General features: G+C 43.7%; 1 protein-coding gene across 2 annotated transcripts in view; it reads right to left on the bottom strand.

The window, feature by feature from the left end:
* ubr2 (ubiquitin protein ligase E3 component n-recognin 2) overlaps window positions 1–12007 on the bottom strand; it is a 53699-nt gene that overhangs the window by 13256 nt on the left and 28436 nt on the right. For both annotated transcript variants that reach the window (XM_025010146.2, XM_017434448.3), the window contains exons 36-43: window positions 6383–6531; window positions 6246–6301; window positions 5992–6088; window positions 5793–5860; window positions 2909–3047; window positions 2672–2762; window positions 2450–2583; window positions 2257–2365 (exon numbers count right to left, since the gene is read on the bottom strand). In XM_025010146.2, coding sequence (XP_024865914.1) covers window positions 2257–2365; window positions 2450–2583; window positions 2672–2762; window positions 2909–3047; window positions 5793–5860; window positions 5992–6088; window positions 6246–6301; window positions 6383–6531 — 843 coding nt within the window. The remainder of the gene's footprint in view (window positions 1–2256; window positions 2366–2449; window positions 2584–2671; window positions 2763–2908; window positions 3048–5792; window positions 5861–5991; window positions 6089–6245; window positions 6302–6382; window positions 6532–12007) is intronic.

The following is a 12007-nucleotide window of genomic DNA, read 5'->3' as shown; positions in this document are numbered from 1 at the left end:
ACAGTTCACTGCAAACCCATATGATGCACTCGATCCACTACAGATTACATGCAGTCTAACACCAACTAGGTGTTGTGATGAGAAGCTATTTTATTTTCTGTTTTTCAAGAGTAGTCAGCTTGTAGGGCACCACAACTGCTTCCACCCGCGTCGGTCATCATCATCATATGAAATAACTTTTTGTCACAACAAAAAATAGTGGCTGGTAAAATATTTGAGTATTTTATTTATCTATTTATTATCATTATTAATTTTCTTCTACCTGTTGTTTAGGGGTAGGTTGGGGTGGGGGGGTTAAATGTTGTTTGTTAATTGTTGATTTAATATGTTAAAACAATTAATAAACATTGTTAAAAATGATCATTTTAGCTATCCAGAACACCATCTTTCCTATTCTTATTCAATAAATATTAGAAATCTGAAGCATAAATTTATCCTGTGTAATTTTTCCATTCATGTGTATTTGGATTTTAGCTCTAGATAATTACAAGTACCGTACATTCGTTTTTTTAATCAAAAATAAAGACTGTAGAAATCTGAAAAATAGTTTCAATTAGAACACTCACCTTTCAGATACCTACAATCTTACTGTGAGTCTTACATTTAATTTTAGATATCTAAAATAATATTGTTTTCCGAACTGTCCTAAATTTTTGTAAATTATCCCAAAACATTTTAACTGTGTGGTGAAAATGTTATTCTGATCATTCAGTATTCATATTTTGACTGAATTAAATTTCAAACATGGGTGAGTGAAATAAATACCGGCAACAATGTGATCACAAATATGTATAAAACATTTTTTGGTATCAATAAAGAACTTGATGGGAGGCCATTTTATTACAGAAGAGGTAAAATTTAAATGACAAGTACAATATACATTCTAGATATCTAAAATGCAGGTTTCTCCTTGTAAATATTCTATCCACAACTTCTATTTTGGATAGGAAGAATGTATTTATGAATATAAACTGGGAAACATAATGTCATTTGTCCCAAGGAGAATAACAGCTGAAATATCTGAAATGCTTTTGTTGGCTGGGAAGTACTGAATTATGAGTTATTACACCTCTAATCCAGCCATTAAATGTGAAAACAGCAACTTCAACTTTTAGGAATTCTTTAGACATCTAAACTCAATTTTAGAGACCCTGAAATGTAAATTTAATATGAAGGTTATTTAGGATATCTTTAATTTTTATTCTAACTTGTAAGAATATTATTCTGATTAGAAGGTATTATAAATATCTAAAACATAATCAGAAATAGAAGTGTGGTTTCATTATATGATCCAATAGCCTGCCACAGAGAGACAAGATTATACTAAACTCAGACAATTAATATGCTAATTGACAAATATAATCTAGTAAAACTGAACAACTCTTTCAGACAACTACTTTGTGAAATTTTGATTAATGAACTTAAACTAGTTCAGCTTGGATCTATGAATTTAGTTCAGAAGTTTTGGTGAACCTGAGCTAAAGTATGAAGGGGTGAACTTTCACAACACCTGCATGACACATTAGATCTGCTCAGACCCATAATGATTGTACTGCTTTACTTTTACTGGCTTTTATTTCAGGGTGAATGGGATATCTGCACAGTATTTTATTTTTTATATTTATTCTGATGGTCAGATTTACAGTTTATTTTGCACAGTATTATCATTTTATATACTACTATAGTTATGCATTTACTTTTTACCTGTTTAGCTCTTCGGTCATTTTACTTTCTTCTAAATATGCAATTATAAGTTGAGCAAAGTTTGAGGTGTGTTTACCTGTGATTATACCTGTGTGTTTACCTGTGTGTGATTACACAGGTGTATTACCTGTGACTATACATGCGTTACCTGTAATTTTATAGATGTGTTACTTGTGATTATACATGTTATACATGTTTGTTTCCTGTGTTTATACAGGTATATTATGTGTTTACCAAGCGTGTTACTTGTGAGTTACAGTTACAGTTGAGTTACCTGTGATTATACAGGTTTATCCCTGTGATTATACATGTGTAATAACTGTGACTATACAAGTCTGTTACCAGTGTGTTTCATATGATGATACAAATGTAATAAGTATGAATATACAGGTGTATTTCCTGTGACTATACGTGTGTCGTGTGTATTTATATGCGTGTTACCTGTAATTCTACAGATGTGTATGTAATTGTGGTAACTGTGTTGGTACATGGGTGTGATCTGTGATTATTCAAGTGTGTTACCTGTGTGTGTACAGGGGTGTAAAGGTGTACCTGTGAATGAGCGGCTCCATGAGTGTGTGGTGGCTCTGGTATAGCAACAGAAGGTTTGAGGGAAGACTGAGGTAGCTGCACAGTGCGTCCCACTGACTAGGACCTGCAACTACAACACAAAACACACAATTCATTTAAGGTCCTTACATAAAGATATATTATTATTATTGTTGTTGTTGTTGTTGTTGTTTACCCAGCAGGTCAGCAGGAGGCGCTGAAGAGTTCAGGTAGTGGAAGAAAAGGGCAGCAGTTCGGAGGAACGGCAGGATGCCAGCTTTAACGCAACTCCAGAGTTGCCACCACCCAGAAGACACTTCAGGTAACACACTGATCAATGCAAACAGACAACAATTATTTAATTAGACAAGCACAAATCATCTGCCTACAAACACTTGACCTGATCCACAGAACACACCTGCCCAGGTGTTGCCTCAGAGTGGTGTAGAGCTGAAAGGTGAGCTCCTCCTCCTCTGATGCTTCACTGTCCTGATCCATACACAACTCCTCTAAAGACAGACAGGTGACAAACAAAAAGGTGAGACACAGGTGAGAAACAAACACATAAGACAGACCGGTGAGACAGACAGATTAGAAACAAACAGGTGAGACACTTGAATCAGCTGCTTCTTATCTGTGTGAATGTGTGTGTCACCTGTAGTGGTGGTGAGAAGGATCTGAACCAGGTGTGCCACAGTGATCAGATGAAGGAGGTGGAGATGACAAGAGTCTACAGACGCTCGTTTTGATTCGTCAAGACTGTGAAGTGAGCTGCAGGACAACACACTATACACCTGCAGACATACAAACATTAGGAGTTACACGAGCTCACACTGGTTTAACTGAATATACAGTAAACTGCACACACACTAGTAAAGATGGGTTTAATCTAAACTAACATAGGTTTAAATTTGACTCACACTGGTCTAACCGTTTAATCTGACTCAGAGTGGACAACCTGGATGTAAACTGGCCAACATTGGTTAAACTAGGTTTAAACTGAACTGAAACTGGTTAAGGGGGTTGAAAATTAACTGGCACTGATTTAACATGATATGAACAGGACTGACGCTAGTTTAACAGAGTTTAAACAACTCCCAGAGGTTTACTTGGATTTGAACTGAACTGACACAGGCTTTGCTAAATTTAAATTGAACTCACAATGGTTTATATGGATATACTGTATTTTCTGCATCACAAGGCGCACCGGATTATAAGGCGTGGTTGCAATTATGGCGTCCACTTCGGTACTTAATCCATACATAAGGCGCAACGGATTATAAAGGCGCAACACGGTTTACAAAAAAAAAAAAAAAGGTCACGGAAGCAAAACGGTGTGTTTGGTCGAACTTTATTCTGCTATGTAACAATACAACTACATTATTTTTATTATTGTCCCTCCACAAATCCATCAAAGTCCTCATCTTCTGTATCTGCATTAAACAGCTGGGCAATTTCCCCATCAAACATGCCCAGTTCCCTCTCATCATTATGAGTCTCGTTGCTAGGCGGCTGCTCAGCAATGATGCCGGCTTTCGCGAAAGCTCGGACACCAGTTAAAGGAGGTACTTTAGCCCAGGCATCCACAATCTATTTGCATATGACAGCGTAATTCACCCAGCGCTGCCTCCCCGTCTTAGTGAACGTGTGTTCGCCGTCGGTCATCCATCACTCCCACGCCACTAGCAGATTAGCTTTGAATGCCCTGTTTACACCAATGTCCAGCGGTTGGAGTTCTTTTGTTAATCCACCTGGAATGATGGAAAGCTCCGAATTACTTTGCGTCACTTGGTTTTTCACGGCATCAGTGAGATGGGCTCGCATGGAGTCGCAGACAAACAGGGACGGTGACACGTGGAAAAAAACATCTGGTCTCCTTACGTACGCCTCTCTCAGCCACTCTATAATTTTCTCCTCGTCCATCCAGCCCTTTTGATTGGCTTTAACAATGATTCCGGCTGGAAATTTTTCTTTTGGCAGTGTCTTCCCCTTAAAAATGACCATGGGTGGTAGTTTCTGTCCATCGCCATGGCAACCAAGAACAACGGTGAAAGCCGACTTCTCGTTACCTCTTGTGCATATTGATACAGTGCTGGTCCCCTTCTTCTCCACAGTATGGTTCGTGGGGATGTCAAAAGTGAGGGGGACCTTGTCCATGTTAGTGATGTGTTTGGGCTGGATCTTTTTGGCGGTAATCTTGTTTACGCAGTAAGTCCGGAAGATGGCCAGCTTTTTTTTGTAATCCGCTGGAAGTTGCTGCGCCATAGTAGTCCTCGCGCGGATGGAGAGGTGGCACCGTTTCATAAAACAAAAGCACCAAGACGGACCTCCTTGAAAGTTTTCGATCTTCATGTCTTGTGCGATCATTGTCGCCTTCAGTGACTGTAGAGTCGCTTCTCCCGGCTGTTCTTTGTTCAATGACCCACTGTTCGAATTGGTCTTCTAACTGTGGCCACCTCGCTTTGTTCCCGCGGAAACTCTGCTTGGTCTTCCTAACTTTGCGTAGTTCATCTTCTTGCTTCCTCCACTTCCGTACCATAGATTCATTGATGTTGAATTTTTTCGCAGCTGCTCTATTCCCATAAACAACCGCGTAACTGATAGCCTGCAGTTTGAATTGTGCTTTGTAAGCGTGTCTTTTCACTGGCGCCATTTTGGGGGTCCTGAGAAAAACAAATGTTGTTTTGCAGCATACCAGTGGTATACCTGCCGGAGGTAAGTGTATGTATTATGTAATGTTCTGTGATTGGTTTATCGCTGCCAGCGTACGTACTGTACATATTACATAATGTTCTCTGATTGTTTTATCGCTGCCTGCGTACGTACCGGTGCTGTACATATTAATGTACAAGGACAGATTTCGGAATTCAGTGCACACATAAGGCGATTTTTGAGAAATTTTAGGCTTTTAGGTGCGCCTTATAGTCCGTAAAATATGGTAAACTAGAGTCATGGTGGTTTATCTGGATTTAAACTGTAAAGACACTGGTTTAACACAAGATTTAAACTGCACTGACACTGATTCAACTGGATAAAAACTGGACTGATATTGGTTTACTGGTATTAAAATAGACCCACAGTGGTTTACCGTATTTTCCGGACTATAAGTCGCTCCGGAGTACAAGTCGCACCAGCCATAAAATGCATAAAGAAGGAATAGACATATATAAGTTGCACTGGAGTATAAGTCGCATTTTTGGGGGAAATTTATTTGATAAAAATTCAACACCAAGAACAGACATGTCATCTTGAAAGGCAATTTAAAATAAAAATAGAATAGAGGCAACAACAGGCTGAATAATTGTACGGTATGCTATGTTACACGACACATAAACAACAAACTGAGAACGTGCCTGGTATGTGAACATAACATATTAAGAGTTATTCAGACACTGGTCTAACTGGATTTAAACCAGATTAATAATGGTTCAATTTGATTTCAACTTGACTGACTCTAATTTAATTGGCAGTAAACTGACTCAAACTGTTTAAAAGGATTTAAACTCAACTTAGGCTGAACTTTAAATGATGGTACTCACCAGCAGGTGAAACATGTCAATGGCAAGAATACATGGAGCGTCTCCTACATGAAGGTCTGGAACCAGAACTGAAGCAACAACATGACAGTTACAAAATAATTAATGTTTACAACAACTCATAATTTTGACTGTTTTTTCAGTGCTGTGCGCATGAGCAGCAGAGACTCTAAATGTGAGTTTGTTGTGCATTGGTGTGTACCTGAGAGCAGACTGACAAAGTGAGCATGGATTGTCATCAGTGGAGCTGAAGTCCAGCAGACTGCACTAAACCTGGTCAGAGAGCTCAGACAGTCATCCTACAATACATCAAACACAGAAACCACCTTTATCAGGCTGTGGTGAACTGTTCAGTCCACTGATCTGTCCACCTGCTCACAGTGTAATACCAATTACGCTCACGAGGAGCACTTTAAAAATTCTCATCAAATGCCTATCTCTTCATTTTAGTCTTACCTGTCGGCAAGGTAAACTTCCAAATAAAGGCTTCTTTTCATCCATAAGAAGGTGCTCTGCAAACAAAAAAAACCCCAAAACAGTGAGCATGAATACAAACCAGCCAGTGTGTTCTTACCTGTTAGGTGTGTGCATACCTATACTCTGGATGGTGTAGGCACAGGTGGACCAGCTCAGCACTGGGACTCTGGGATCCTGCTCATTGGGGTTCACCTTCAGTCCCACCTTGTAGGCTGACATACTGAAGGTGTTGATCATCTCAGTAATGCTACTCGAAAATCGATTCCTGAGGGATGGAGTGACATCATCAGTGACATCATCATCTGCTGCTTGAAGTCATTGTTGAAGATCAAAGGAAACAAACTTACTGGAGGGGCTGTGCAGTTAATCAAATTTGTAGTTTCGATTTTGATTTTTGGACCAAACAATCATGGTATAATCAAGAAAAGAAGATTATTATTAAAACTATTTTGACATATTTCAATTTCTGAGCTTTACCCTGACTAGGGTCCTCGAGGGCGCATGGGAATTTGCCCACCAAGCTTCCATGTGTTTTTGGATTTGGAGAAGGAAATCGACTGAGACCCCTGGGGTACCCTGTGGGGAGTGCTCCATGAGTATGAGAATTAGGGGTCCATTAGAACAGACCATTCAGTTCCTACACAAATGGTGCAAGAGGCTGGTCCACATTACAGGCAATGTGTTAGACCTCTTCAGGGTGAGAGTTGGGCTCCAACTAGGGTAGTTCAGATGGAGTCCAACTCTCGCCTTTGTTACTGATTCTGTTCATAACTTTTATGAACAGAATTTTTTGGTGCAGACAGGGGGCGGAAGACGTTTGGTTCTGTGGCCACAGGAGTTCATCTGTTCATCAGTCGGCCAAAATTTGTTTTCTCCACAGGGTAGATGGGCTCTCTCTTACAGATAAGGTGAGAAGTTTGGTTAACTAGTAGGGACTCCTACTAGTGCCACTGCTCCTCCACACTGAGAAGAGCCTGTAAAGGTGGTTCGGACATCTGGTAAGGATGCCCTCTGGACACCTCCTTAGGAAAGTGTTCTGGGCATGTCTAATTTGGAGGAGACGCCAGGAAACACCCAGGATATGCTGGAGAGACTATGTCTTTCGGCTAGTCTGGGAATGATCTGGAGTTCTCCCAGAAGAGTTGGAAGAGATGGCTGGAAAAAGATATGTCTGGGATTCCCTGCTCAAGCTGCTGTCCCCACAACCCAACTCCAGAACAAGCAGCAGATAGTAGATGGATGAATAGAAAACCAAACATAAACTACAATTCCTTGAGTTCCCTTTGTTTCTCCTCTTCCACAGGGCTTTCTGATGACAGAACTTGCCTTACTCTCTGTAGGTACTTGGTTGTGGCTGACTTCCTTGAGGCCTCATCATAGTTGGTATAAAGGTACTTGTAGCTGTCCTGGACATCTGCCATGTTGCCTTCAGGTATCACCTTGCCTCTCTTGGATACCATTTGGCCACACTTATTAAATACCAATGGCATTCCAATATCCATGCTGTATAACTGATAAAAGTGAGTGGCTCATTTTCTGGCTCATTTTTGCCATACAACTTAATGTCATCCATGTAGAGGAGGTGATTGATGACTGTTAGTTCACGTTCAGTCGATTCACTCGCTACAACACATGTACTATGGGATATCACGCCCCTGCGTGTCCTGGCTGAAGACACCTTTAATCACGCCTTTAGGCAAATGACGTGATGATGACAAGTGACAGGCCGCGCCTGCACTATGTAACCGTCCGTTATCACTGTCATTCCTCAGTTCTTACGCTCTTCACCTCGCTAGGTGTTCCTAGCGTGTTCTAGTGTCCTAGTGTTCCCACCCGTGTTACAGTACCCGGCTATGGACAGTATCTGGATCTGGAAGGCGCTGACAAAGCCGGGCTGGTAAATATTCCACCCATGAAGCCATCCCTGGCAGCGTATTTTGCGCTGTCCCACAACCATGGCGTGAGCTGCCCCACATCCCTTCCATCCAAGCACTGTAGATTTTCTGCTGCGCAGCTGGAAAAAATCTACAGAGCTCAAGCGACCACTGCTCGAGCTCCATCTTCATGCTCCAGACGTACCAGGTTATGTGCCTGGCGGAGCTCAGGTCCCGTTGGAGAGTCCGCTGGTACCATTCCTGAACGAGGCCAGAGTCACAGCAGATTACATCCTCCATGTGTCCTGCTGTGCAGCACTCTCTCTGGGCAGAGGGATGGCAGCAACAGTGGTGGCGAAGAGGCACCTGTGGCTGACTCTCTCCGACGTCCCGGACCAGGACCGGGCCGTCTAAATGGATGGTCTGGTGGCGGCTGACGGGCTGTTTGGACAGTTTCTTGACACCATACAGGCAAAATTTGAGCTGAGGAAGAAACGGACTGAGGCGCTTTGCTGTATTATTCCCAGACGTAATGTGAGACCCTAGTCCAGCACGAGCATTCGCAAACCTACGAAAGAAAAGAAAGATCCACTAATTGTCACACACCTGAGTATGTGAAATTTGTTCTCTGCATTTGACCCATCCCCTGAGGGAGCGGTAAGCAGCAGCGGTGCCGCGTTCGGGAATCATTTGGTGATCTAACCCCCCAATTCCAACCCTTAATGCTGAGTGTCAAGCAGGGTGGCAATGGGTCCCATTTCTTTGGTATGACCTGGCCGGGATTGAACCCACGACCTCCCAGTTTCAGGGCGGACACTCTACCACTAGGCCACTGAGCTGGTGCCAGCACGGTACCACCGCCTCCACCGAAGAGAGCAGTGCTGCCCGCGAGCCTCAGCTCCCAGCCGGTACAGCCACAAATCCATGGCCAAGCTCCCTGTCACTCGGCTTGGAGCAAAGGTCCCCCTCCAAATCTTCAGAGAAACTCGACATCTCGGAGGAAGAAAACACAGTCCTCCTAGCAGTGGGACTATGAATTCAGGGGTTTCAGGAGCAGGGAGACATGACCACCTGCTTTTGGTGGCCGCCAAAAGGCGTTTTGTTGATTTTGTTCGGGGTCCCAGTCCCTGGACGCACTGCGTTATCCCCACACAGTCTCCCAAGCACAATTTCCCCACTCACACAAAGATTGCACTAAAAGCCCCCAGTTTGGGTGCTGTAAATGCACAATGAATGTTAAGAATGTTTGTGTAAATCTTTCAATAAAAATTGCATTTTCTGCAAAAAAAGTCTAAATCAAATGACTGCAGGCAGCAGTCGAAAAATGCTACACCTCTCTCGCACGACCTCTATCGTCGTGCGAGACCTCTATCCTCGCTAACAGTGCAGCAGGTCAGTCACCTGGCCTTACGGCTCCCTATCTGGCGCACATGCACACTCTCACCATGGGTGGAAAAAACCGTTGCTATGGATTACCGGTTACAGTTCTGCCAGAGACCTCCCCGCTTCAACGCTGTGGTAAACACAGCTGTCAGAGCCGAAACAACGAAAATTCTGAGAGAGGAAATAAACTTCCTGTGAATTTTCAGAAAAGCTCGCTGACTCTGAGTCAACAGTTTTCATTTCTCGGGCTGGAAAAATGCGCCCGTTTCAGCGCTGGACTCGTTCTCACGAGCTGTGTGTGTCACGTCACCTCCACAGGAAGCTAACAATTACCTTGTCTTGTATGTTGGCTCTCAGACCTTGAAGGGAGCCTGGCCTGTTGTGCTAAGGCTCACCAATAGGGAGAGTGTCCTTCCGCAAGGTGGTGTCCACAGATGCCTCCCTGATAGGGTGGGGGGCTCTGTGTGATGGTATGGCGGTGAAGGGGGTTTGGACATCGGCACAATCCATGCTCCACATAAACCACCTAGAGCTATTAGCAGTCTTGCTGGCTCTGAGACGCTTTTGCCAAATTCTGACGGACCATCATGTTCTGATCAGAACAGACAACACGACTGTGATTTCATACATCAACAGACAGGGAGGGACACGTTCACTCCCCCTGTTAAGACTGTCTCACACTCTCTTGCAGTGGTGCAGAATACATTTTCTATCCATCAGGACCACTCACGTTCCTGGACGGCTGAACTTGGGTGCAGATTTGCTCTCCAGAGGCGGACCTCTGGTGAGAGAATGGAGGCTTCACCCCTCAGTGGTGGCTCAGATATGGTGTCTGTTTGGCGAAGCTGTTGGTTAGTAAGAATTACTCCACTTTGTTCACTTTAGCAGCTTTATTCCGCCATGCACAACTACAACAGTTTTCCCCACACTGCCCCCACACACGAGGTAAAAAGGACATCACAGTACCCCCTAGTGGACTGGTGTGCAATATAACCAAAAGAACTGTAACAAAGCAATGGTGGATCTCTTTTCCACCAGTCATGGTATGCTGAGGTAATCAGCCTGCTGGCAGCGGAGCCCTGGCAACTCCCTGTCTGTCAGGATCTCCTTACTCAGGCAGGAGGGGAGATTCTTCATCCACATCCAGAGTTGTGGAACCTGCATGCCTACCTGCTGAGAGGTCCAGCTTGTTAGATAAAGTCCTTCTCCCCACTGTAGTGGCGACAATCCAGAGTGCAAGGGCATCCTCTACTAGAGGCCTACATGCCTACAAGTGGCGAGCCTTTGAGCAGTGGTGTGAAGTCAAGCACATTGTCCCATTTCAGTGCTCAATGGTGGATGTTTTAACATTTCTGCAGGAGTTGTTGGATAAAGGGCTCTCTTTTTCCACAATAAAAGTTTACTTGGCAGCTATTTCTGCCTGCCATGTTGGTTTCAATGGGGTCACGCCAGGAGCTCATCCCCCGGCTGTGCGTTTTTTAAAAGGGGTCCATAGACTGACCCCGTGATTAAACCCAGTGTCCCTCCCTGGGACCTTACTGTGGTTATACCTTCAGACTACAGCTCCATGACTATTGAGCTCTCAAGCTTTTGCCCACCTCCTTTTGCATCAAAGGAGCAGAGGAGGTTGCATTCCTTGTGTCCAGTTCCGCTACCGAAACTTGGCGCCATTTGTGGAAACAAAGCGCTATAGACAATGTTGGCCCTGTATTGTTGCTGTTTTTAAACTTATGGGGATTCTCCTGAGACTTCAGGAAGAGAGGCGCAGTGGAAGAAATGCTCTGGATGCCGCAATTGTTGGAGTAGGACAGCTGTTATCCGCTGGAGATTTCAGGATTTACAGCGCCTTCAGCTGGGGGACAGACGGCATAAACATTGCAGGATAAGCCAACGCTGTTGTCTACCGTTGTTTTCTTCGCTCTTTATGCTTGCATCTGGCCACACCCACTACAATTGGTGAACAGGAGCTAAGCTTCCGTTACCCACGAAAGCAGGGCCAGCCTGGCTGGGACCAAAAAAGCAGGGACGGCCTTGAAAAAATGCTGGTGGAAACGCGCACAAAGCAAGCCAAGTAGAGTGGAGCCGGGACCTTTAGAGCCCGTGTAAAAGGGGCATAAGGTGCCGCACTAGTGTACTGTATTAACCCAGGTTTGATTGCTGCTCTGTGGGGCGTTTATATATGTCCCATAGTACATGTGTTGTACCCAGGGGTGGAAATTAGCACCCGCCACCGGCCAAATGCGGGTAAATATTTGAAGTGGTGGGTGAATTTGATCAACACACACGCCACTGTGGCGGGTTGGCAATTTGAACAGAAAAGGTGTTATTTGTCCTCTTGACATATAGGGGGCAGCAATGTGCTTGAGTTGCTGCTAAATGCAAGAATGATAAAAGTTTAGCAGACACTCTTTACCAGTTGGTGGCGGTATTGATTCCTTCAGTTGTTTACCAACCACCAATAAAAATCAAGAAGAAGAAGAAGAA

This window comes from Kryptolebias marmoratus, linkage group LG22 (assembly GCF_001649575.2).
Source record: "Kryptolebias marmoratus isolate JLee-2015 linkage group LG22, ASM164957v2, whole genome shotgun sequence".
Classification (NCBI taxonomy): Eukaryota; Metazoa; Chordata; class Actinopteri; order Cyprinodontiformes; family Rivulidae; genus Kryptolebias; species Kryptolebias marmoratus.
Note: the sequence above shows the minus strand (reverse complement) of the source record. Positions and strands in the feature narration are given on the sequence as shown.